Source organism: Pezoporus occidentalis, unplaced genomic scaffold (assembly GCF_034315485.1).
Source record: "Pezoporus occidentalis ecotype Australia unplaced genomic scaffold, CSIRO_AGI_Poc_V1 ctg18, whole genome shotgun sequence".
NCBI lineage: Eukaryota > Metazoa > Chordata > Aves > Psittaciformes > Psittacidae > Pezoporus > Pezoporus occidentalis.
In genome coordinates this window covers 12,439,001-12,466,842 of record NW_026913640.1, presented here as the reverse complement: position 1 = coordinate 12,466,842, position 27,842 = coordinate 12,439,001, and the positions used below count along the sequence as shown (strand labels likewise).

The 27,842-nt window shown below is 38.7% G+C and overlaps 1 protein-coding gene across 1 annotated transcript; it reads right to left on the bottom strand.

The window, feature by feature from the left end:
• Positions 1-1,581: 1,581 nt before the first annotated feature.
• On the bottom strand, positions 1,582-6,075 carry MMP7 (matrix metallopeptidase 7). The gene is made up of 6 exons (XM_062615372.1): positions 5,818-6,075; positions 5,068-5,291; positions 4,813-4,961; positions 3,051-3,176; positions 2,358-2,519; positions 1,582-1,807 (listed from the first exon to the last, which is right to left on the bottom strand). Exons 1-6 carry the CDS (start codon positions 5,923-5,925, stop codon positions 1,785-1,787), a joined length of 792 nt encoding a protein of 263 aa, XP_062471356.1. The 5' UTR covers positions 5,926-6,075; the 3' UTR covers positions 1,582-1,784.
• Between the last annotated feature and the right edge of the window lie 21,767 nt (positions 6,076-27,842).

Sequence of the window (27,842 nt, the reverse complement as noted above, 5' to 3'; positions counted from 1 at the left end):
AAGTAAAACATAAGGATGGCTATACTGGATCAAAAAATATCTGCATAGCTCAGTGTTTGGTCCCCCATAAGGACCATCTAGACAAGAATATAATAAAGAAATATGGATTAGTAATTCCCAAGAATAACATTAGCTTTTAGCTATTTTGGGGTCAGAAAATCTATGAGTAGGAATTCATGAGGAATCATTTAATGGATTTTTTTTTCCCCATGGATTTGTCCAGACAGTATTTGAACCATATAAAATTTATGTACATAGGTTATAAAATAAAAGGAATTTCCTAAAGCATGATTGCACTTTTGGAAATGAAGGGTTACAAATGGAACAGTACCAGGAGTGGATTCTCATGTGGTAAAATCAGACAAACTCCACTGAATGTCACTGCTAACACTGTGTGCAGAAATACCAAATGCCTCACTGCAAAACAAACCAAAGCATGGCATGTCCTGTGGTTTTTTTTATTTCTTTTATCTCAGACAATGAGATACAGAAAATAAAGAGTTTTTCTGTCTCTTTTCTTTTTTTTTTTTTTTAATTTACTGTAGTTAGAAGCTCAAAACAAAGGTGTATTTCCGACCTTGAGATGTTTTATCTACTGCTCTTTGCCTACCCTTGCAATGTTAAAACAGCCATCTTACTTCATTCCTGATGCACTTTCTTCAGAGTTTTTTACTGTTTTCTATTTTTGGCATGTTGTGCACTGGAGGAATGAATAAATTAAAAGATAGAGGAAAGTGTCTTTATGCCCAGTATAACTTTCTTCCTGGCTTTCTTTGTATAATTAAATGCTTCCATTTCTAGGATTCCCTACTATTTAGATGGCCTCAGATATGTACTAGAGAGAGCATGTGGAAACTTACACAGAATGCAGTAGAATAAAGTGAAGATGGATGAGGCAGCAGCACCCTTGCTAAATTTGCTCTTGTCCCTAATTTACCCTACTGGTGGGATGTATAGCAGTAACTGCTGTGGGCTTGTGGACAGGTAAACTGCATTTTACCACAGTGTGTAGCGCCGGCGCAGTTTGCCGAGTTTTACCACTAGATGGAGGCAGATATTGCATGGTTCACATCTAGAAAACTGGGTGAGGTATGACAGCGGCAGCCGTTTTTCTCAAAGCAGAGATCATGTATGTGAATGGAAGTGGAACAGGACCTCAGTGAAGACCATGGTGTGTCTCTGTTTCATGCTGTATTCCCTGTGGGGACTTTGGTCATGAGAACAAGGTACTTTCTGTCAACATTGTGTCTTTCCAGGGTCCCGCAGGTTGACCCAAGTTGGTCGAGCATCCACACAGGATGTGGACTTTGCTGGTCCCATTCTTCATAGTCTTTAAGGCAGTCTGGGATCTGACCCTCTATTCTGGGATTTCCTATTTTTCTCATACCTCAAGACACCTGTGCCCTGAGAATGATATCCACTTAGCACTAGCAACTTCATCTGTGAGTTTCATGTGGAAGAAACGGCTAGTAACTGATTAGAAAGATATTTTTTTCTCTGCCTATCACACAGGCAGGAATTATTTAATCCCTTATTGAAATTCCAAAAGAAAAAAAAAACCAAATATTAGACAACAGAGTATACAAGTTCAGGGCTTTTTTAATTGTATAAAGTGCACTATAAATCAATATAAAAATTCAGGGAGAAAAAGTGCAGTTCAGGAATTTACTACTTTAATTAGCTAGAGGATTAAAGTAGTTTTAGAACACCAACCAGAATTAAAATTGAATTGGAACACCAAAGCAGCCAGATGTGAATTCTTTGGTCTTTTTGAAGCATTTTCTTCAAGAGTTTGATGACTTTTTCCCTGTGGGAAAGAAGCACAAAACAAGAGAGTGTGCTGAAAATGAATAATGCAGACAATTGTGTTTTAATCCTAGTATCCCTCTAGCATGCCCTCAAGAAGGTGGTGCCTAAAGAAAAACAAACCTGGCAAAGTTTACCCTGTGTGGTCAGTTCTGGTTATGCTCCACTTCTACTGCTGAGTAGTTTCTGCCTTCACTGAACTCTCCCTTGGCTTTGTAAGTGACACAGTATCTCACATTTCCCTGTCAGTAGTCCCACTCACTGAAACAAGTTGTTTGTAGAGCACAGTGCACAGATTTGTTTGGCAATATGTAGTTGTGCAGAAAGACAGTGTGCCAGAATGCTGCACTGCTGCTTCATCACCTCTTGGTTGTAGTGGGGACATTCTGCAGAAGGAGCATAGTGGATGGAGTATACAGGAATGTTTTTCCCAAATCTGTTCTCCTCCTCTCTTTTCGGTAATACAACAAGGCCCTTGCAATTAGGGAGAGTAATGAAACCTGTAACCCAGTAAATTTTATCTTGAAAATCAAATCTCATAATGAATTTACCGTATAACCTCTGAATTCCTCGCCTATCATCCTCTGAAAGCCTGAAGGTTGCTGGGTTCACATATGAGTAGATAGGGTACATCAGAGCTTCACGGACATTTGAATGAGCAAGTCCCAAAGAATGGCCGAATTCATGAGCAGCAACAAGGAACAAATTAACTTCTGCAGCATAGAAGCATAGAAAAGTTCTGTTAAAGGTATGCAATTTCTTTTTAGCGTACAAAGAATCGAAGTAGCAGGAGAATTTATATCTTTCATTCCCTTGGAATGAAACATTGAAGTTTTCATTGGTTATTACTAAACTTTGTTGTACAACTGTAATATTTAAATAAAGACATTACTGATCCCTTGCATATGCATATAGAGACCTTGAGTCTCTTTTCAACTCTGGTTTTGAACAACCTTATTTCTACAAGCAAATCATTCTACCTTTTCATAATGTAAGTACAGAGCAGAGGCTCATAGTCCCTGTTCAGCCTGTGAAAAGTGATTTAATATATGGAGGGAAGGCATTATGTAACTCCTAATGATAACGAAGTAGAAGAACTTAGAAAGGTAATTGAAAAGAACAGAAATGTTGGCACTGAAATGGTACCAAAACATGAAGTGTTATGGAAGGCGTTTTCTATGGCTGTGTTCTTCCAAGATGTACAATGTTTGTCTTTCCCCTTCATACACACATGTAGGTTTTACCTTGATTGGACTCTGACCATATTTCGTCATCATCAAAATGAGCATCTCCACCAAGCCCTTCTCCAGGTGCAAATGCATGAGCTAGTGTGTTACCTCTTCCATCAAAAGGATATCCATCACCGTGCTCTGCATTTGACAAGAAAAGCATGTAATCAGATTACATCAACTGTAATGTTTAAATTCAGAAAACTGAAGCACATTGCTTGCTTGTGCTAATTTTGTTGATTGTCAGTCCTTATAAAAAGTCCTTTGATAGCAGCAAGGTGGTAAAATTGAGGAGCAAGGATTAGGAAATACTCTTCAAGTTCATGACTTAAGTTCAAAACTTATATTTGATAATTCAGACTGTAAACTTGCAAAGTTTCAGAAAGACCTGAATATTTTTCTGAGCTTTTGTCAGAAATGTGGTTCTAAGGCAGCAATTGGATTATTTCAGAATAAATACTTAATGCTTGACAACATTATAAGCACCCAAATGGCTTCTAATGTTGGAAAGTACCAAGCAACATTAATTGTAGACATTCTCACTTGTACTGATTTTAGTGGAAGACAGTGATTTTGGATAAATAACCATGTTCCTGAGGAGTTAAGTTCATTTACCCCAGCCTTGGGGTATGGTCTATTACCTGCTTCTCTCACAGTGCATGTGGAATGGTACGGTTTCCTGCCTCAAGTGCAAGCGCTGACAGGATGGCATATTTGTACCAGCTGTGAAAATTTCCCTGTACCCCTTGGTGAGCCTCCAAGTTGATCGAGGGGTATCTGGGGACTCAAATGCCATTCTGTGTCCTTTCCCCCCGACCATGTGGACGGTCCTTGAGACAGGGCTAGCACAGGAGAAGACACTTAGTTGTAGTGTGTGACAAAGAATTAAAACCCATTCCAGCTTGCAGGATCTTTTTTCACTTTGGCTCATTAATTGACTCTTAATGGAAACATAATATGCTTCCCATCAGTGAAGCATGAGTTTGTGACATTTTGGTGTTTATATGCAGTAATCTATTTGTAAGCTACATGTCTGATCTTCACTCACAATCCTAGTAAGAGACCTAGTAAATGCTGTCGATGGCTCTAGAGAACAAGTCAGGTAATCTTAAAGTAGGCATTTAGTATGACTAAGTTGAGTCAGTTTAGGTGACAGGCTCAAGTGAAAGGCACGGCTACATTCATGTACTAGTCTGGATCCCAGGTGAACTTCTGAAGTGCCTCTACTGATCATCTGTATTTGCCATGCTTTGACTTGCACCTTGCTGTAATCCTGCAGTTCAACAATGGAATTCCTTCTAGGAGAAAATCAACCAGAAGATACTCTCTGTGGCAAAACTTCATGCACCGCAGCTGCCAAAGACTGTTTAGTCCAGGGAACCAGGCTAGATCTGGACCAAAGTAAACCCGCCTGAATCCAGCCTGTGGAGGCTTCATCTTCAGGACCAGCTGATTTGCTTTACAGCTCTGTTCCAATTAGTTTACACTATTTGTCAAGGCACACAGAGCCTTTAACACCTAAATTTAGGTGTCTTCTCATGGAGCTGAATTCTCCCTCCATTTCACAGCTTTAACTCTGACAGGATTTTTTAATGGTTTCGTAGGGATAAAAGATGAATCACAATTTATAAATGTAGTGGCTAGATGAAGAGAAGATAAATTTCATGCAGACTTTGGAATAATTTGAAACTCTTTTTTCTTTCTTAAAGCTGTGGCCATAAAAATACTTTGAGTTAAATGTGGACCAATGCATCTTAAAAATGACAGGTATTCTCACCTCGACGTGCAAATGCAATCACAATGTCTGCTTGCCTGTTGTATACTCTTTGGAACCGCAGGGGAGTCACATCACTCCATACCATGAGAGCCCTTCTAATTGCATCATCCACTTTCTTTTGGGGTAGATCAGGAGTATAATTGACAATCCTGGCAGAAAAAGGAAAGAGATTAATGTCACTTATGTTGTGAAGGAAACCCACATAGTTAAATACAAAGCAACCCCTTTCCCCTTAAAACCTGAAACATCACTAACTTGTAAGTCAAATGTCTCTTGTTCCACCTTGGACTTCCAGGAAATGTTTGGTAATCCGCTATATCAGGGATTCCACATCTGGGCTGTTTAATTGTTTCTACTGTTTCTGCATTTAATTTTCCAGTTACAGTCAGGTGGAAAAACCTCTGCATTTCTTTAATCCTGTCTTCTAAACTTTGGTTTTGTGTTTTTGTGAGAAGTGGAAAGAATTTATCAAGATATGCCTGAAAGAAGAAAAGGAAAATAAAAATCAATATGTATATCAGTGGACTTTTTGGTAATTGCATTTTACATTTGGTTGAATTGTTTTGTCATCATGGTTAGTTTTAGATTTTTTTTTTTTGTTACATTTCAGTTTACAAAATGCTGTTCTCCCCGTAGTATAGATTAGTATATGTAAAAAGAATTGTAATAGTAGCGAAACACTGTAAGGAAGCAATCTTTTTAAGTAAACACAATTTCCTGAGCATTCAAATCCTCTGCCTTCCAACATAGTCTACATAAATACTTTGGAAATGTTTTAAAAATGAGATGCTCCCCTTTACCAGTTGGAACTTGATCTCTTTTGTAAGTTAGACTGGGGGGGGATGTCTAATCTAGTCAATAAGTTTAAATTGTTTCATGTCATCTCTGCAAAAACTATCGTGGTAACTTAAGAAGATAATATAAACAGACAGGAAAGGAATGTAGAAGCTGAATAAAAAATCAGATTATTCACAATACAGTTACATTGCCCCCCTAATAACATACCTTTACATTATCAAAGTCTGTGTTGCTCTGTGATTCTGGTTGAAGTTGTGCTGGAAAAGCAAGACTCTCAGGTAGGAGGATGGCAGCACAGAGTAGGACATATTGCATAGTGCCCAGCTTGCCAAGGAGCCTTGCTATAGCAGAAAGGGTTTGACTTTCTGTCTCCCAAGACCACAGCTAAATTGCTTATATAGATCCTGATAGCTCGAAGAGGCAGTTACATGTGACTCAGTTTTTGGTGGTGTTAATGGTATGTCATCACTATTCTAAGAAGTAAATGAAAGCATGTTAAACAAATCTTTTCTTTGACTTCCCTGTTGATATCATGTCACAGCTCGAAGACATCTTTGGCTCAATCTTTTCATATTATTCCAGCAGTGAAACCACAAGGTCATAGGGAAATTCACTTTCTGTAACTTCATCAATGCAGTTACTGTATAATCACTGGCTTCTTCCAAGTTCCTTATACACAAAGTCATTCTGTAACAGCCTGTTGGCCAGACAGCCTGCCTGTATTAATTGATGCAGAGTCAGAGATGCGATGCATAAGGGCACTCACTGAAACTACTGGTATTTCCTAGGAAGCATGCACATCACTCTTCTGGTATTTTTTTTCTAATCAAAATTCTCTTGTGAGTTATCCTATGCTGCAGGAAATCCAGTTCAGTGAAGTTAAAGAGGTTTCTGCTGGTTTTACATAGTTAAGAAGAGACCTCTTTAAATATGCCCTCTAGAAACAGGAAGCCATGGGAAGCCTTTGTCCCTTTCTTCCCAAATGAGCTGGCCTTTCAGGAGAGTCTTTTGACAATGGAGAACTAGATATAGAACATAATTTACAATTACAGGTGAAAGCCCTCAGGAGAAAAGAGAGGAGTTTATCCTAACAAAGGTGAAGATATCTTCTACCTCCAGTTGTACCAGTGCAATCTGACAGTGTCAGAAGCACTGGCAGCTGAGCAGGGCAGCTACAACCTCCCTGGTCCTCTGATAGCAACACTGGTCTTGGCCTCAGTCCACCAAACCCCACTAGAAGTGAGTTTTGAGGACTGGAAACACTAGTCCACAGGCTGGCTTGTGAATTTTTTCAGGCTGTGCAGTTTTGTGACCATATTACTTTTAATCTAAAAGAAAAAGCACATAAATGGGAAAACAGCATTACTGTTTCTCACAGTAAGACAGCTTGTATGGATATAGCTGAGCATGTGTGGAAAAGTCTGTGGGTTACTAGCTTAAGTCCAATGTACTTCTGACTGGCATTTGATTTCAAAGAGACTTTGATTTCAGAGAGATTATCTACACCAAAACACTGCTGAATTACACGAGAGGACTGCATTACACAGTAGTGTCTTTCAGACAATTGCTAAAGGAATGATGCTTCCACCTGATACTGAAAACAGCTGAGATATCCACTGTAATCATTTCTGTACATTTAGGTAGGCTTATGGAAAATCCATCAATGTCCAAATTTTAAAGCTTAATGAAAAAAAGCTGGTTTACTGTTAGAGGCAGGTTCATCTTCCTCAGAAACTGACTGTATGTCTGACTGTGGCAGTAAAGCAGGATCTGGACCTGGGGGTGGGAGGCAGGAGATGAGGTTGTGTTTAAACCACTTTGAACTCCATGACTCTGGCATATGGTACTGATTATTTCCTCATATTACACAAGAGGAATTTGAAAGCCACCAGAGCACCATTCCAGTTGACAGACTATTGTGCAACACACATGTATCTTTAACCAGGGCATGGGCAAAACTGAAAAGGAGAGTTTAAACACAATAGCTTGCTGACAAAGGACAGGTGTCATGCTCCATCTTATTTTCTGCTGGAAATTTGTCAGCTCCCCCCCTGGGTTTTTTATTTTTTTTTGTTTTTGTTTTGTTTTGTTTGCTTGTGTTTGGTTTTTGGTTTTGTTTTTTTTTTTTTTTCAAAAAAGAGAGGAGGGTTTCAATGAACTTTGGGCTTGAATTATAATAAAAAACTTTCTGTGAAAAGAATTTTAATTTCTTCAGTTTCAAAATCATCAGGAATCAATCTAATTCTAATAAGACCATCATCAAAAGGAAACAGATGCTGATTTTCAGCTTTAGCTCTGTGAATTTTGCAGATAACTCTATGGCTTCTGCACTCTGTTTGCATAAATCTTATACCTGAAGCAGTCCTCTGGTACCTGGATTCCAGGGCTACATATCCCTTTTGCAGGCTGTGTGAGGGTAAAAACCTCCAGTCATCCCTGCCTAGGCACCGAGATCCTACTGGGGTCCCTTGGCACTGGATCAGCCCATCACTGGAGAGGGTCAATCCAATTCTTGCCTCCTGTTTGGATGGATCAATGTGCATAGAGCTATTTCCCAGCAGGATCTAGCTCACATCCCACTGTTCTAGTGGATGAAAGGCCTGAGGAAGGAATTAGGTATTCAAATTCAGCAGAAATGATGTGGTGAGAACTAACACATCCAAGTCATTAATAATTAAGCAATCAAACAATGTATCTCAACTTGGGAATTTCCCATCTTCTTATAGTATCTAGAATTGTTTTGCATTTAATGACTTTGTATTTACAGCAATTTAATTGGGACATTGTGTGGGAAAAAGATGTAAATATAGAGATTAGTTTTTACAATAATAATCTTGAGCAATAAACCACCAGAGAAATGACCTTCCTGTAAATATCTGTGTTAGTTCTGACACCTCCATTTTTTAATTTGTCTTCTCCTTTGGCCAATGAACAGGTCTCTCTTTCCTCCAGCTAACAAGTACATGTGGAACTCTCAAAATTTTCCATGTAATAATTTGCTTTATTAAATTTAAATTGAAGTCATTAGATACAACATTTAAGTGCATTCAGTTGTTTCTTCCTCCAGAAGTGCATGTACAGGAAGGGAAGAGGGCAGGAGGTCACCAGCTGCATTTCACTGCACTGTGGATCCACAGTTTGATGGTCAAGAGCAGTGGCATAACCTCCGATAGTCACCTTTCATTTGTGAATTCCCTTTTTGTAGCTGGCTGTCCCTGCTCATTTTTACGTCTGGCTCAACACTGTCTTTAAAGGACTGAGCCAAAGTGCAATCTAAAGCCTTTTGTGCATCCTGTCTTGACAAAACCATATCCCTTCATGTAGAAAACCTTTAGCTTAGTATTTGGACTAAGGCAGCCTCTGACTGCCTTTAACCCTGCAGCAGATCTCTTTGATAAGCAACAAAGTCCTTTCTGAATCAGACTGCTCATATAATGGTGTTTCAAGGGCAGGCAGAGAAGCCGTGACAGCATGGAGAGGCATGTTGCATTCAGTCTGTCCACACTAAATGTAACCTAAACTAATGTCTGAAGCTCTTCCTGACTCATCCTGAGGTCTGCACATGTTGGGCCAGCACAGTGAGCTTGGGCTTTGGTGACGGTGAAGGCCAGGATTTGAAAGGCAGGGTAGACACAGCAGGACTTTACCTTCTTGTGCTTTTACCTGTGCTTGGCCTAACAAGCCTCTACATGTCTTTGGAAAATGTGCTGGGAGCATAAATTAACATTAACCAAAATATTGCATTTACTTGGTTTGCAAAACCCTGTTTCTGTAAAAAAATAAACAGCCCTGAAACACCAGAGAGCTGATAGACTTCATTGTAAACTGACATGCAGTAAACAATTCAAGAATTACAGACTTACCTACCACTGGGGGTTTATGCTCCGGTATAAAAGGTGTGAGATTGAATTTGAATGCGGTGAATATAAGACTGGTGCAGAAGCTTGGTTTACCTTAGGTGTGTTGGAGGTAGGAGGATTGCAAAACACTGAAATTAGCCATACATGAACACATCGGTAAAGAAATCTTTTACACCTTTTATTTTTTCCCCATAGAAGTTGTGAAGTATTATCATGCTGTTGTCTCTATTCAAATGGTTCTTAATTCATGCTGGAAGCTCTTTGCTGGTCAGACAGGTCCTCTGGGTGTGGGGTGGGTCCTTTCTGTGTCTGATTTCCAGTAACTGAGTACAAAGATAATAACATCACCTTGTTGGTAAACTTGATTATACCACTGAGATATTCTTTCACCAAAAGTTTCCTTCCTTGAACAGAGTTGCAGCCTGTTTCACACAAAGTAAGTTATGCCCAGTTTTCCAGCATGGTAGATTTTGACTTTGCACCTTTAAAAAGCAATACAACCATAAAAAATCTGCATAAGCAAATAAGGACCACTTGCATTTGGGTGCTGAAGAGTGAGTCATGAAGAAGCCTCTCTAACTTTAGAACACTTATTCACATAGCTGCTCACTAGCCCGAGTGGTTGCTTAATCAAACCCATGTGAGCTACTATGTTTCACTCCATTTCTTTGAAACTGAAGGATAACATTGACCTTTACTGCATTTAACTGGATTCCTAAAATTGCTTGTGTTAGTTGTGGCTTCTGACTGCCTATTGACCACTGTCTGCCATCAGGAGCACTTAACTGAGCAGTTCAGATGTTGCTACTTACCTGATGTGTGCTATTTCCCACCCCACCGACTGTTATCCTTTGTTATAAAGAGCCCTCTTACTGTTGCTGCGTGTTTTAATAGTACTCCTGACTCTATCTAGGATGCATTTATCTCAGATTTTTCTGCAAAACTACAGGAAGAAATACAATCAGATACAGCCACAAGACCTCTAATTGTTGTCTTTACTCTGTAATGATGAATATATAATTTAAAGGCAGAAAAATGGTCATTAAAAATGTTTGTCTTGTGAAGACAATAGAAAGATTCTTGCATCATTGCCTCAAAGAGATGAGAACACCCCCTCTACTTTTTTTTTTGTTTTTTATTTGCTTTTTTTTTCTTATGGTCTAATATTTTACTTTTCTACATTTCAGTTTGTTTTTTTTTTTCTCCCAGAAGGTGTCTTCTCTAGGTTATATGAAATTTTCCAAATTGTTAGAGCTACTTCCAACCAAAAAAATATTTGACAAAGGAGCATGTTATAACAGTGTACAAAATTTATATAATACATATAGACTTGATAGGTTTGCAGCTGATTATAGCAGTTTAACAGTATCTAATTTGTAAAAAGCTTAATAGATGCATTAATACACGCACACATGGTGGCATGCTTTTTGGCTCAAGACCATATCAAAGGGGGACAGTTTTTTAATGTCCAACTGATCCCAGTGGACTGGTTTCTGAAACATACTCAGGTCTGGAGTGAAACACTCCTGGAGGCATACCCAGTGCCCTGGCCTTTGAAACCAACTTGACGTCATTACATTTTCTTCATTGCCAGGTGATTATGGCTGATCACAGGTCAGGAACAATAGGCTTTTGTGTATTTTAATCCTTTATGTTCCTTCACATTAGTGTGCAACAGAAGATGATTGCACATTAAGACTTTCTCCAGTCCTCACTTTGTGTCCCAAAAGTTTGTTGCAGGTAAAGTTTGCATTTTTGCATAATGCAAATATAAATTTGTATGGAAGGATGATACTAGCCTGGGGGGGTTTGATACAAACAAACAGCCCTTTGCAGTAAGAATTTATTTGTCACAGCATCCTGTTTGAACATGACCTGCTCCAGCCTGCTGTCACTCTATCTTGCTCTGGAGGTAGTGATCATTAATTGCTCTGTGAAGGGTGAAAGGAGTTTGACTGTATTGCACTAGTTACAGATCAGTGACCTAGCATGACAAGGAGAAAAGAAAAAACAACCCCATAAAAACAAACCCAGTATGTGTTCCACAATTACAATGCAGCTGTTTTTTTTATAGTTTACAACTAGTTTAAATTCATCACTTGTGTACATCAGAACCAGAGGTTTTGCACCAGGGATGTGCTCTCTACCTAGGTCACAGCAGGATGTTTTCTGTAGTGGCTGTTGTACCTGTTGCACTGTGGATTATGACAGCTTCCTAAATCCTGAGGAAAAAAAACAGTCCTTTCAATAATGTCAATGTTCTTGTCAAGCAAAGGTGGCTTTTCCTGCACTTAATGCAGACAATAATGCCAGTTCTTAAATGAGAAAGTGCATCATGCTCTTGGTGACACCAGAATGAAGGCTAATGATATGCATGGAATAGTGGGACATGAGTATACCTCAGGATGGCAATACACTTTTTAATATGGTGAACAAGCAGTAAAAAAATTCACTAAGCAGCTAAGGGAATATTATGCTACATTAATAGTGAGACTTTAATGGTTGGATATATATAGGAGCAGAAATTGTTGAGAGAAAAGATTAGAACTTGCCTGCACTCAATGGCAAAAAAAAAAAAAGTAGTTAATTGTGGAAGAAAAACTTCTGTAATGACAAATCTGCCTGAAAAATGTCTGTTTCCATTTTAGGGATGCAACCTCATGAAGCTTTACTGAGTTACCGATTGAACTGTGTGGAGGCCTCACTTGGTTTAGCCATCATGTGATGTAACCATCCTTGCAGAGATAAGGCAACAATCCCCACTTCCCCAGTGAACTGGGAAGCCAACCCACTTGAATATGACTGTACCTTTTTCAGCAATTTTCTAGCCAATGTCACACAATGAGACTGCAGTATATCTTCTTTGCAGCGGGAGGAGAGGTTTTCTTACTTCATCTGTACTAGCCAAAGATACATTGCTGCCACTAACTTTTGAATATTACCAAGGAAAATAAAATTCAGCTTTCATTTCAGCATTACAGATGGGAGAAGTTTAGTAGTAAGCAAAAGATACTACCCACAGGTGCCTTATGTGAAAGAATTTGCATGAACAGAGATTATCTTCTACCAGCAAAAGCACATTGCCTTGTCTTTAGAAACCATTAACTAGACTGTGTTATTGTTAAGATGTTAGTGTAGTACCACCCATTCCCTCCCTCAGTGCCTTGGCTTAGTCTGGTATTGTGAATTTAAATGCTGCTCTTTTATGATGCTTAACTTCTGTTGTGACAATTATGGAAAATGCTTAAAATGAGCAGGTGAGAAACTAGACCTACCTGTGGTATCAAATCTTAACAAAACACACCTAGCCAAGTTCCATATGGCCACATTATTAAAAACTGGAATGATTTACATTAGTGTCTCATTCAAAGTGGTGGGAGCTCACAAGAACTTGAGTGCCCCAGCTTACTCTTCTATATTGAGCAGAAAACAGGGGTTTCATGTCAGCAACCTGCACAGGATAACCTAAGGAAAGTTAAATCCATGGAAGGCAGTATTTATTTTGTTGGGGCTTTGCCTAGTAAGTTATTGTTTATTAAGTACCTTTTTGGAATAAATAGAAGGACGTACCAGTTCCTTATGGGCTATGTAAAGGATTAAGATTATACATAAGGATTCACAGACATAAACAAAGACACAAAAAAGATAAATATTATTTTAATAGTAGAGTTAGGAAACAAAGCCAGCTAGAGACTTTTTCAGTGAAGCCTTTCATTCAAGGTACAGGTACCATGTATAGAATTGGTGAAGCCTTCTGGAATTTGTAGGTGCACATTAAATCAGACTGTGATGTATGTTTAAGTTGGAAACATATCATTTGATCTCCAAGACCCAGCAAAACCTGTTGCAGTTTAAAAAGGAATTGAAATCATGTGCTGTGGTTGTGGTTAAACATTGCACATCATAACCATGAGGATGAGGAACTAGTTAATAGTTGATCACAAGCTGAATAGGAGTAAGAAACAATGTTTTGTTCTTTTAAAAAAGGCAAACATCATCCAGGAAGTAAAATAAATGAGATAATTGTTCTGCTGTTATGTGCCTGGGGAGAGTTTCACGTACAGTTTTGTGCATTGAGCATTCAGAAAGGTGGGGACCAACATTAGGAAGCGCAGAGGTGAGCCATGAGAATGTGATTTAAAATGTAACTTCTGTGGAAATTTCAAGGCAATGGGGTTGCTAAGTCTAGAGAAGAGCGGTTGAAGGGAGACATGATGCTGCTCCACAGCTACATGGGTCATAGTGGCAGAGGGGAAGTAAGTGTCTGCAGTGAACAGAGTTATCTTCGCTGATGGGAGAAATGCTCTAACACGAGAATATCTGGGGTTGCAGCAGGTTGCTTGGTGAGGCTTCAGAAACTCTATTACAGTAAACTTTTAAGAACAGCAGGTTAAAAGTATCACTTGTAAACTTTTAAGAACAGCAGATTAAAAGATATCATTCATTTATCTACCACTCTCCTTGGAAAACTGGTGCTGCATTTCTAAGTGCCAGCTGGATTTTAGGAAGACAGGAGCAAGATAACCAGAATTGCAGTATTTGAGTTTTAGATCTGAGGTACAAAAGCAAGTGAGGGATTTTTCAGGTACTGTCCTATTTGACCAAATAGACATTGCACGCAGCATTTTCTTGCAGTACCACAGGTGCTGCCACAGTGAAAGACCTTCTCTAGAATACACACATACATGTTGCATGGAGGCAAAAGAGTGCTCAATATTCAGATCAACAACTGCAGGCTGACAGTGTCCTTTTGATGACCCTGTACATTAACATCCAGGCAGGACTTTTTCCTAGTTATAGTTGTTAGCATGTTCTTGAGAGTCAGAAGAAAAGGTAAATGAAGTCTAGGAAAAAAAAAAAAAATTAATTTTATTTGCTCATAGTTCCTATGAACTATGAATATGAGCATTGCTGAATTTAATAAAAGAATGGGGTTGCTGGTCCATGGCCAGCATTGATTTTCTGGACCAATGTGAAGGCAATGTAAATGGCTGAGGAACTTCTGTTTTTCCTTCTTTGTGCTCTGTAGTAATGATTGCAGCATGTTAGTGGTCTCAGCAGGCTCTGCTTTCACTTTGTGACTCTATAGCCATTGTAAAATAACCATGATTTTATTTCAAGCATAATGGAAATCATTTACAGGCAATATTTATGGCTGACTGGTGGAGTCAGTTAGTATATTCTGCAAAGTAAAGTGTACATGTGAAACAATACTACGTTTAAACCTTTTCCTTTGGCTCAACATCACATTTGCCACCCACCTCCTCTTTCAAATCCTACATTTTCTGCTTTTTTAATCATATAAAAAACTTCTTGTATTTGTTTACTTAATTTGTTTACTTCACATTACTTTGTGAATGTCATCAAATCTGAATAACAATGTGTGGAACTAGATAAATATGAACAATAAATATGTGGAACTAGATGATCTTAAGGTCCTTTCCAACCCTAACTATTCTATGATTCTATGATTCTATGTATATCTATTTTTTCTCAAAAGAACTGGATCAAAATCTCATGGAAACAGCTGATTCAAATAAGCAGTCTGTTAACTATTCCCAAGCTATTACTTTTTAGCAAATCAGCAAAGGGACCTTAATATCATTCACTTCATTTTTGTCTTAAAACTCTGTCTAAAACTAAATTGGCTCATTAGTTTGAATTCTTCATTCACACATTGCTGGGAACATTCCTGCAGTGTTAGAGAGTCCTGAAGAGCTGGAGGCTCATAGGAAAGGTTTGTGCACAGCAGGCCTGCAGAGACAGATCCCGGATGTGAAACAGGGGTGAAAATCCACTAACTAAACACTGATCTGTGTTAAAACTAGAAAAGAATAGGCCAGAGCTCTCACACCTTTTTGTAAGTCTGAGGCACTTGAACCAAATGCAGAATGTAGATTTATTCTTTTAGATCTTGTTAAATTTCAGTACTTTCAGCTTGCAGAGATGATAGATTGCTTATCATGCAGTTTGTTGAACTATTTACAACAAGAAATATTAAACATTCTCATCTAAACGGGAAGTAGAAGGAAGTAATATTGTAAAGGGGAGCGTGAACTTAAAATTGAGAGGATTTCAGTAAGGTCATTGTGCAAGTACTCTGAACAATGGGATTATTGGGGAGGGGCTGGAGCAAAGCTAACATATCTAAATTCTTCATTCTTCTTCATTCTGGATTTTTGTTCAATGTGTTACATATATTCTAAAATACTTGGATTTATTCCATAATGATATGCAGTGAAATATGCGTTTCTTGAGCTAATTTTCCAGACGAAATGTATTTTTTTCTCACTAGTTAAACATACTTTAATGATTTTTCTCTTTTTTATTTATTTATTTGTTTTAAGTAGGACTAATATTGCTCAAGGACACTCATATATTCCACTTACCTATAATTATGCTATTCCCTCCAGGCCTCAGCAAGTTATTCATCCAGTTTTAGACTAGACTCAATGTAATTATGCTATGATGTGTTACAGGGGAGGAGACTGTTCACATGGGGGCCATTTCAAATGGAACTTGCCGTACAAGGGCTGTATTCTCCCCAAAGGTAGAAGAGAAAGTGTAGAATTCGTCCAAGCTGAAAAATTTCTGTGTCGTGAACTTGTCCAAGAAAGTGGTCAAATTCTACCCCACTGAACAGAACATGTCCTGACAAAGCTCAAAAATCCATGAGGCTTGATATCACATTTGAAAGTATAGTTTAGCTTTCATAAGAAACTTACATTGTTTGACAGATAAATAATTTCTGCCTTCTCTGATATATTGTAATAAAGCAAACATAGGGAACTTAGGATGTTTAGACAAGAAGGTACAGTTGTGATCTATTTTGAATTTCTTCATAGCACACAAAAAAAAGAGTTTCTGAAACATTTGTCCTTGAATTCTGTTACGGTTTTGACTGCAGTTTCATGGGGTACTGTCATTTCAGACATTTCCTGAAGGAAAGGCAAATTTGTCTTAAAATCAGAACCACAACTGGAAAAAAAGTTTGATAGAAAGGATGTTGCAATGGTGGGTACTACAAAGGAAATGTGAGGTTTTGGTCAGAAGCAGCAGCACCATGAATGGGGAGCTAAGAGGGGCTAATAAATGACAGCTAGTGAGAATATGTGCAATAACCCTAAATGCAGATAAACTTCTTCCTAGCCTGAGCTAAGAAATGGAAAGAAGCAGTAAAAAGCCTGCCTAAAGCAATTGTTATAAACTGATTTTTCTTCAATGTTTTGGCATATATCAGAATACAAATCCTTGGTGGAAAAAAAACAGTTTTAAGTGAAGGTTGATGTGAACGTGCCTGTTGAGTGTCCGGGTTGTTAGCTGCTGCACACAAGCAGTTTTGGATTTTCACACTTCCTGGTTTGCTACGTCATCATTCTGGGCAGGATCCAAAGGTCATGGAAATCAGCAGAAACATCTCATTGGTAGAAGGTAGATGGCTGAGCTTGTGGAACATAATCCATTGTCCAAAATTCCTCTTCATCTCAGTATCACCTCCTATTTCCTCTCCTTCAGACCCTCATACGTGACCTAGCACAACGTGACATCAGTCACATGGGAAAAAGTTCCTTTGTTTTAGCAAAATGCATATTAGATTTTAGCTGGCAGTTCTTGTACTCAGGTAAACAGTAAAGCCAGAAAATACTGTAATTTGAACCCAGAGGATATTAACCCTTGGATTTACATTCCCTGTTAAATTGGCTTTCTTTCAAATACCTTGTACTTGTTAAGTCAACAGGTTCCTACTTACGTCAAGAGCAATATCTAGTGTTGCAGGGAATTAAAATTCTTTGGGCTAATTAAAGACTTCTTTCACCCAATGTAGAGAGCTGCCATGGGTTAATAATTAAAAGCAGTGGTAAATAGATTCTCCTAAAGTGTCTGTCTCCTAGCAAATATTGCAAGAATTCATCATGGCTTAGCATGCTCATGACATGCCCCTCTCAGATTCTCTCTCATTCTCACTTCTTTATGCCAATCATATTTACAAAAGGAGTCTTTGCTTTTTTCCTTAACGTACATTTTGCTTGCCTTGTGCTGTTCAAACCAACTCAACTGATTCAGGAGAAGTGAACCAGAAACATGTAATTTAAATATTTTGGCTATCAGACTTTAGTGTAATGTGAAACCCATCGTATCTCATTCATCTGGTTTTCTGTACGGTCAAGTATAAAGCAGCAGTCACTCACAAGAAGCAAATAATCCTGTTATAAGAGGCACAATACCTGGGATGAAGGACCGTCTGAATCTCTTATTAAGATTCTTCATAAGAATTTCAACATTTAAAGGGTTTTGTTTCATAGATGTTGAACATATGTGTTTCTAAAAATTGAAAAGAATTTGTGTGAGTTCAAGAATTAGGTAACATGTTTAAATGCCTTCCCATTAAGCTGCTCGCTTGTGTTAGATTCCTTTCTGTCCTGGTAGAATTGCACTTTTAAGATCAAAATATCAGACAGAAGCCAATCTGTTCTCTTCCCCTGTTGTGGTGGAAGATGATGTGTGTATCTGAAGGACCTGGGGGCAGAGCATCCCCTGCCTGGTTCTGCTGACCTCCCTGCTCTGCAGGACGCAACAGGACAGACGACAACAGCTGGAGGGAGAAGAGAGGCACTATTAAAGCTGGCATGCTGGGGACACTGCTTTGGCAGTGGGAAGTGCTTGGTTCAGTGTTATGCCTATTTGCTACCCACCAAAGAATCACAGGTGAAATTCATGATGAACACTAGGCATCTTAAGGTGCCTGTGTAAATGAAACGCACTGTGTGCAATCTAGCACTTGTGTGCACTGCTTTTCTTAGTTCACTTAGGTTTGGGTTTTGATATTTTACAACAGGTGGTGCTTGAAGTTCCTTTGGAGCTTATGCCTTGTGTAACTGAAACAAGTTGTCCTTCCTCAACAGTGCTTGTATGAGAATGTGACATAGGTTGAATATTCTTGTCACTTTTCTTAGGAGAAAACCTCTCACTTCAAAATGTGTTTTGGACTGGTTGCTTACTAAAACACACAGGAAAAGCAAACACCTTTAGAAACAGTGGTTATTCTGGTATCGTTGTCCTCACTTTGCAGTTACACAGAGTTCAGAGGTGTCACGTCCCTTGAGTTCCTTAGAGGTGCTTTGACTATTTGATTCAAGACTTCCCGGTGCATGTCTGTATCATTGCATACAAGGGAAGTTCCAAAAATATCAGTACTGATATACAAATATTTTATATCTGGTCTAGGAAGTTCTGCTTTCTTTATATCCTCATACAAGTAGTAGTAAGTACATCCAAATTAGTTGACACTAGAACTAGAAACTGACACTGGAAATTCCCTTTGTGTGGGGGAAGGAGTCTGCAGACATAAGGAAGCTGCAAGTATTTTCCCTCCTTCATCAGATCCTGAAGAGTTACCGTCCTCTACTTTTAGGTATTGTTTAAACACACTGGCACAAAATGTCTTGTTTAGGTTTTCCCTTACTATGAATTCGTTGTGGTCTGAAGGTAATGGTGCATTTCAATCTAAAATCAAGGTGACAAACAAATGGACCACTGCTCAGAGTCTACACATATAAAGAAAATGTTACACTGCTTAATATACAGGCAAAAAAAAACCATTAGCATTCAGCAACATGCCTTGAAACCCTGCTCCTGTTGTGTAGTGACCATGAAACTGACTATTCTAAAACAGCGCTGCCTGATGGTCTGATCACTCTGATCACTGAAGGATAACCCAGGAAGGATTTCGATTACATGGCTTCAGGAAACAGTTTGTAAGACTAGCTTGCCAGAAACCGTTTCCCACCACTCCCCCTGGCCAAAAATGCTCACCACCCGTGTCTCCTATTATTCTATCTGTAGAAGCAAAATACTCAGATTTATTTCATATACTTAATATGGATGATAGTAATGGAAATGTTCTAACAGAGTAAAAGCGTCCTTGCTTTTGAACTACATCCAGTGGTATTTTATTGTACAGCCAATTCTGAAAAAGCCCAGCTGTGTCACTTTATAGATGTTTTGAATGATGTCATCATGTTATGTCTTCACAAAAAGTAAACAGTGACATTCTTAGAGCTTCATCATCTCTCTTCTGATCAGCACTTCTGAGACTCAAAAAATATATTCAAATATTATGTGCTAAAAGGAACATGTGCCTTCACAATGCAGGACCAGAAACTGATGTTCAGGTTGATTCCAAAGGAAATAGTTCAAGTAGAAGCAAATGCACTGGGGAATGAGAAAGGTCCAAGCAGAAAGCTATACTGGATATACCAGTATGGTAATGATGTGACAGCATCAAACTGCTATCATGCTAGAACAGGTAGTAGCTATATAGGGCTCATCTATGTACCATGTTTATTCATTTTTTCACACTTCACTTTATTAATGTGCAAATATATTTTGAACATATATTAATGTTTCTTTAAGATTTTGAAAGATGTGAGCTTATGTGTGTACAACTATGGCAATCACAGTAATAGTGCAGAAGTATGATACCATATTCAATTTGATGAATACATTTTCTATTTCTAAAATTGATATTTCAGTGAAGTGAAGTATTTAAGGTATTATCAAAAGAGGACACCTTTTTGCCGTGTTACCATTTTACATCTCTACAGCAATGGAATTAGTATTAGTTCTGTGGCCAGTGTGTAAGGATGACAAAACCCCAGCTCTCACATTCATAAAAATTGAAACCAAGAGGAGACAGAGAACTGCAGAATCATGTCAGGGATTCCACACTGAGACTGTTCATCTTTGTCACTCTCTGAGCAACCAACATTTCAGGGATCCACTTCTCTGGGCAATCTGTTCCAGTGCCTCACCAGTTCCATAGCAAGGTATTTCTTCCTTATAACAAATCTAAATCTACCCTTTTTAAGTATAAAGCCATTCCCCCTTGTCCTGTCACTACTTGCCCTTGTAAAACGTCCCTCTCCAGCTTTCTTGTAGGCACCTATAGGTACTGGAAGCTGCTCTAAGATCTTTCCAGAGCCTTCTCTTCTCCAGGCTGAACAATCCCAACTCTCTCAGCCTGTTCTGATAGGAGAGGTGCTCCAGCCCTCTGGTCATCTTCATGGCCTCCTCTGGACTTTCTCCAGTAGCTCCATGGACTTCTTATGCTGGGGACACCAGAACTGAATGCAGTACTCCAGGTGTTGTCTTACAAGAGCAGAGGGGAAGAATCACCTCCCTTGACCTGCTGGCCACACTTCTTTTTATGCAGCTCCTGCTAGTATAGTATCTAAGGTTAATCATGAAAATAAAATAAAATAAAATAAAAATTACACGGTGCTTATCATTGGTTTTTCTAAAGCCATGACATGTAAAAGGATGACCAGAAATGTCATACTGCTGTGGTTCAGGCTGAAGCTGACACACTTGTTCTGCTTTTTCATTTCTGTAATCTAACTGTAGACTTTGACTTACATGGGCTTCAACCTCTTTTTAATAAAAAAGAAAAAAATCTTCTATAGTCAGATCAATTCCTGGGAACTAGTTCAGGCCCCTCCAACTTGCAGGCAAATTCGTATTCCACCTGGCTTGTCTGAGTAAGGACTCAGACAAGCATTGAGGATACCTGTGAAGCACTGCTTCAAACTGTATGGTGGATGGGGAACTGGCTGCCAGGCTGCACCCAAAGGGCAGTGGTAAACAGTTCCTTTTCCAGCTGGTGACCTGGCACTAGTGGGCTCCCCAGGATCAATATTGGGCCCGACACTGTTTAATATCTTCCTAAATGATGTGGAGGATGGGATCAAGTTTACCTTGACAAAGTTTGCCAAACTGAGTGGGGAAGTGGAAAAGTATGCTTTGAAAAGTAAGGTTTTTCCAAGGGCACCTGACTGGGAAAATGATAAGGGGACTTCGGATATTTTGACTGGGAAATTGAGGTTTGTATAATCAGTTCCTTGTCTTTGAAATGAGGTAATATGACTGTCAAAACTTCAAGATGCTATGTCAACATGTGGCTTGAATGCTTAAGTCCTTGTGGTTTTATAGGCTTATCTACGTGCATTAAAGGATAGTATATACAAGACCAACGCCACACAAAATGACAACTTCAAGATGTATCTAGACAGTTGGCCCTAACTTGTAGTCTCTGCAGTTCAACCCATTGGATGCACTGACCCACTTTCCCTCGCATAGCAATTTTTGTTAAAATATTTGCATTTACTATTTGTGCCAGATGAACTTACTGCAACCAAATGTGTTTCATGGTAAACTAAGTGGTTTTGTTTAACTGCCCCCCTATTCAGTAGACCCAGAACAATCTTATTCCCTGATTTCTGGATTGTATCCAGAAGAATGTAATCTATAGAAATTAGGACACATCAGTTCAGTGGGTTTTAAGTGAAATTTAATGTGAGAAAAATAACAATCCTTTCTCTTCTACCCTCCCTAAAAACCCAGCAAGGAGGAAACAAATGAACTGTTCATTGAAATACGGTCCAGAAAATTCAATAGATGTGCAGCTGTGTTACATGAAACAGTGAAGTAAGCACTTTCTCCAATTAGGACCTAATCATGCAAAGCCCCAGTTCCCTACTGAGAATCCCAGGACTTCTTAAGTTAACCAACACTTAGTGAGGATGACAGACTTCTGTGGTCAAAGGAAAAGAGTTCTGGGTTGAATTTCCCAGTCTGAATCTTAGTCATGTTCCCAAATCAAATTTTCCAGCCCAGTTCCTCAACTCCAGATTCGACAAGAGTTACACAAATATGCCCAGACTAGAGATTTCTAAGTGACCTTGTTATGGAAATGATCTGTCTACAAACCTGCAGTGTACTTAGATTTGATTATTACATTGCTAATGAATGTGCTCATTCTTCACAGACTTATTGAAGATGCAGTTACAAACTATGTTTGCTTCCAAATGGTTTACTTTGACTCATCTCAGTTTGTCAAGTGAGATTTGTCACACTGCTCATAGTGCATGGGTTGTGCTTCCTGACTTAACAGTGAAGCTTTTGAATGACACAGTGATCAAATTATATTGAGTTTTGTGTTCAAAGATGATACACAAGTGTAATTATGTGTAGGATCTGATAAGAACTTTGTTGAACTCAAAGATAATGATGAGAGATACTCTTTCGTGTTCTCTGCTTCACAGACCATTTCACATAAAGTCGCATTTTATTAGTTTTATTCTTCAGATATGTATGCTTGTTTGCATGTGAATTCAGGTAATCTTTTACAAAATGAACAGCAATTAAATAGTCACTGGGTACTTACTGATTTGCATTGAGTAAAAGGAGGAATCAAGCAGCTGTTTAGAAATGCTAATTAAAATTTAAAACAATGCCTTTTGCCAAATTTATAACATTGAAGTGGAAATTACCATTTTAACTCTAAACATGTAATTTCTTACTTATGACAAAAAATCTGCAGGGTCACTAATCTTCAAATTCTCTGTCTTCTTGTTAAGCCTACTGACAAAGCAACATGGAAATTTCTTTATTCCCACTCTTCATATTCTTCAATGAAATGAGTAACAGAGAGTGAGCCCTTGATCTTGTGTGGTTTGATGTTACACCTCTATTCTTAGCAGTTCATCCTCACTTTCTTCTCCTAGAAGCTTATTTTAGTTGTTCATGGACAAAGTCTGTGATCCTTACAAGATATACAAACTCAAAAATTGCTAGAATGTTTATATTTACCCAATGGTCCTGTTGGCTATTGTAGTATTCTTCCATTTTTATTCTTCAAAACACATTTTTCTTCTCTGTATTCTGACCCCAGACATTTAACATTATGCCAGTTAGATTTACATGTCTTCATAGGTTTTTTTTGTTTGTTTGTTTTCTTTTGTGGCTACATAAGTGGAGTTGGCAGATGAGCATGAATCAGTTAGATAGGGAACTTCCCCCTGCCCAGTTGCTACATCAGCGTCTACAAGCTCATGAGTAAGGTGCTCCTCTAATGTTAGCTGGTCACATGTACTTTCTCAATTGGCAAGAATGACAAACACCATAGGAAGTGATCTATCCTATCCTAAAATAGGCAATATGCTTCAGTCACCTGAAACAAACGGTAGACAATGTTAAGTCATGTGTCATACCTTCCTCTGTAATGGGGAGGATCAATTTCTGATCCTTATTTCAGAACTTATTCCAAGATTGAGACACCTTTCAGCTGCTACTACTGAGGCCACACTTTGAGAGGAGGAGGACAAGCTGGGTACAATTGTTTAACCAAGAGATTGCTTTATGTGCTAAGTGGGAGGAGACCTAGAAGAGCTAGCCAAAGAAATGATTAAGTGAGAGACCTTATGCACCTCGAACACCAGAGAGGCACCTAGCTGCTGAATATAGTCAACACTGAGATGTTTATGGACATACATAGAAGTCAACCTTTAGTTAGGGTGTGGGTTTCACTTAGACATCTACACTGTCTATAGTTAGAATAACTATTGAATCTCTTTTTGTGGTTAATGGGAAGAAAGAGGCACCTCCCACTTGCCTGCTCAACTTGGTGTAAGAAAGTCTTTCTGCATCCATTCCCACAGACACCATTATTTTCCTATAGCCTTTCTGTGCCTCCAGGAACAATCAGATATTGAAATACCAGGATGAAAGGTAGCAAAAAGATTCCACAATATTCTTTGCAGACAGAATCAGCTATTCCCTAAAACTCTGGGGAATATATTAGCTCTGGACCAGCATAGGACTGAACCAGGCCTGGTCTTCATGCATGTAATGATGAGAGGCAAACCTCTTTGCTTGCTCACTTTGCTCCAAAATGTCTTCATCTGACCTTCAACAAATTGCAAATATTGCTTTAGTCCTTTTTTCTTTTAGGAAGTCCCTTGCATCTCAAAAATGGCAACATGAAGATGTTTGAGTCATAGAACCATAAAATCATGTATGTTGGAAAAGATCTTTAAGATCATCAAGTCCAGCCATTAACCTAGCACTGCTAAGTCCACCACTAAATCCTATCCCTAAATGCCACATCTACACAACTTTTAAATACCTCCAGGGACTGTGACCACTGCTTCCATGGTCAGCCTGTTCCAGTGCGTGACAACCCTTTTGGTGAAGAATTTTTCCTAATATCCAGTCTAAACATGCCCTGGCACAACTTGAGGCCATTTCCTTTTGTCCTTGTTACTTGGGAGACATCATCAGCCACTTCGCTACGATCTCCTTTCAGGTAGCTGTAGAGGGCAATGAGGTCTCCCCGAGCTTCCTTTTCTCCAGGCAAAACAACCCCAGTTCCCTCAGTTGTTCCTCATAAGACTTGTTCTTCAGATCCTTCATCAGCTTTTTTTGCCCTTCTCTGGACCAGCTCCAGCACATCAATATTTTTCTTGTAATGAGGGGCTTTCAAGCCACTCTTCCCCAAACCTCTAGCTTGGGTAATTTAGTAGCTTACTGATCTGATGTTTTTGATCTCATCCCCGTTCACTAGAAACTGCTATTAGATGCCATTTCACCAACCTTCCTCCAGCTCACATTAGTCTCTTCCTTTTTTCAGCTCACTATTAATCCTTTCTCTTACACGCTTCCTAGGAGCTCTTAGGAATTTCCACATTGGCCACAGGCTCCTTAACAAATATGCATTCTCCTCATGTTTCCCATTCTCTGTATCATGCCTATTCTGATAGCCTAATTATTGACATTGCTAATAAGCAATGGAGTAAATAGAAAGGTAGAAGGTGTGGTGATTTAGTATGCCTTCAACTGCAATGTTCTGTTGCGGTTAGAACATGTCATCATGGAAATGAAAATTAACAGTAGTAGTCACATTGTTAAATTGAGCTAGCACCTGAATTTTTACAGTTTTGATTTCTTTCTAATAATGGAGGAAAGCACAACTGAAATTCTTAAATTATGCATTTTATTTCAATCATTTTTCTTTGACATGAAATTTTGAAAACTTTTGCATTACTTGATAGTTTCTATGCTGCAGGGGTTATAAAGCATGTGAAAGAATCCATGTACCTTCATATGTTGCAGACAGTTTAAGTTTCAATACGGTACATTGAAGGTCACTCTTAACAGAGTTTATGATTCAAACAGTAGACAGATCATGTATGTTTATTTAAAGTCTCAGATAAGAAGAAAAAAATTTACATCCTTTTTCTTGTGTCTGATTTGAAAACAGATGAATTTGAAAACTTTCAGTGGTTGCTGGAAGCCATAGAATGAACTATATAAAGATCAGAGAAGCACAGGTTAATTTGCTTTCCTTCTTTAAAATCTTTATCAGATACAAATGGAACATTATTTAGAATTGAAGAGGTATTCTGCAGACTTCTCCTGGCTTTAGGATTCTGGGTTCAGGGGAAAGTCCAAGGCAGAAGAAGGAAATCACTTCTCTCATAAAGCATGCTTAGGTAGAGATTACTTTTTTCTTCCTCACCGCTGATATGAATTAATCAGAAAGTCCTGTTTCTGCTGAAATTACAAAATTTGTTCTTGTTTCCCAAAATGAATATGGTACAGTATTTATGTTCCCATTTCTGAAGAACACAGCACTTCTCACAAACTCCTGACAAGATTGAATGTTAGGTTAGTTTTACCTGAGGACCTGGATTGGTCATTCCTAGATGATATAAAATGAATAAAATTATGAGCATATTTGTCCAAACACTAAAGGCATTTGCCAGTTAAAGGCCTATTGTATATTGCTTTGCCTTGTACTGTCCAAGCACCTGCGGCTGGCTGTCATGGACCTTGAATCTCATCTAGTAAGGTGCTATCATATGTTTCTTAAAGTCAGGAGTAGCTTTGCTGGAGATTTTCAATGGGGCCAGGATTTCAACACAAGGTGGATGTAATTCCTCATAAGATCTACTAAGAAAGAAGAAAAAGATTTCTTGACTACACATTTCCTGTTGACGATGCACAGCAGCCAGGAAGGGTGGACAGTATCTCTCATGCTAATGTTAAATAAAGTGTGTTCTGTTTGCAGCTTGAGGTGCTATGCAGAGGATCTATGGTGTTGAGGATTTTGAGAAGAAACTGCATTCATTGAATTAGTCATTTTTGTCTATTAAAGGTTATTTTCTTTCTGTGGTGGGTTTTATTATTCTGGTCACTTCCACTTGTTTTATTTCAGCTCCAGTGGGACTGCATGAAATTTACAGCGCCATAAAGAAAGGAAGAATCAGGACAGCTTTTAAAAGGAAGATCCATATTTTTGAAAATCCTGCATGCTTATTTAGCTTTGCAAACTAAAGCATTTTCAGGGAAAACAGTAAGGCTGTTGTGAGGAAATATTTTTTTTCTGTGTATGAACATTTCCAGAACTGAAGTCTCAGGAAGAACACTCCTCTACTTGGGAGTGCATCTATAAAGTGGTATGCAACAGGAGATATTTGCTGGGTTTGGTGCCCTTTATAGTTTCCTCAAACTTCATGTTTTCTTTCGGAGTTAAACACTTGGGTTCAGAAACATTAGCTTTGTATTTGTGTTCCCTCCACCCCTTAACTCATATTTGAATTTCTGCATTAAACCAGATGATGCTGTTGGCAGGGAGCCCTGTTGGGTAATGTAAAATGTGCTTCAAAACACTGAGTACAGAACTGCAAATTGTAGCTTATATCTTTCAGTGTCATTCATTCATGCACATCCTCAAGGGAAAGTGGTGGCACAGGTATTTTGTGTTTTGGTATGTGAGTGCTTCAGATGTGCTTGGATTTTGAACAGGGAAGTCAGAGTAGTCAAACTCTTGCACAGCAAAGAAGTGCAAGTTAACATCTTTAAAGAACCATGCAGTTAATGAATAAGAGAGACAGAAGTTTCCAAAGCTGAAGTAAGAGTGTGTCACAGAGAAGTGGAACATGCCTACAGTCAGAAAGAAATATGAAGCAATAGCTAGGGAATTTTTGTTTTGATAGGGGGTGTCTTTTTGAATAAAATGTGATCAAGGTTTGTTCTAACCAGGCTCAAGAACCAGAGTTCCCCCTTTTTCACACTACAAATAAGAAGATTTCTTTTTCACTCCCATCACAGTGTATGTCAACTTCAAATGCAGGTACAAACACATGAGCCAGTTGTCTCCATGACCATCAAAAGCCCTCATAAGCTCTGAAGGTATATATAAAAACAAGCTTTCCTTTATGCAGTATGCTCACTATACTCTTGAATCAGTGGAATAATACACCAAGTTATCTGCAGTATATGCTTAGGAAGTACTGAATGGAAAAATCAGTAAGTTTACAGAGCAAGGACAAAAGTATGCCCTCCCCTTAAATCATAGAATCATAGAATCGTAGAATCATAGAATCGTAGAATCATAGAATCGTAGAATCGTAGAATCATAGGATCACAGAATGGTTTGGGTTGGAAAGGACCTAAAGATCATCAAGTTCCAACCCCCCTGCCATGGGCAGGGACACCTCACACTAAACCATGCCACCTAAGGCTCCGTCCAAC

Excerpts from the sequence above, each read along its gene's own strand:
- MMP7 (XM_062615372.1), bottom strand. The coding sequence starts at position 5,925 with ATGCAATATGTCCTACTCTGTGCTGCCATCCTCCTACCTGAGAGTCTT. Across the intron at positions 5,292-5,817 it reads CAGACTTTGATAATGTAAAG|GCATATCTTGATAAATTCTT; the intron begins GTATGTTATTAG and ends TTCTTCTTTCAG. Across the intron at positions 2,520-3,050 it reads ATGGTCAGAGTCCAATCAAG|AAGTTAATTTGTTCCTTGTT; the intron begins GTAAAACCTACA and ends TCTATGCTGCAG.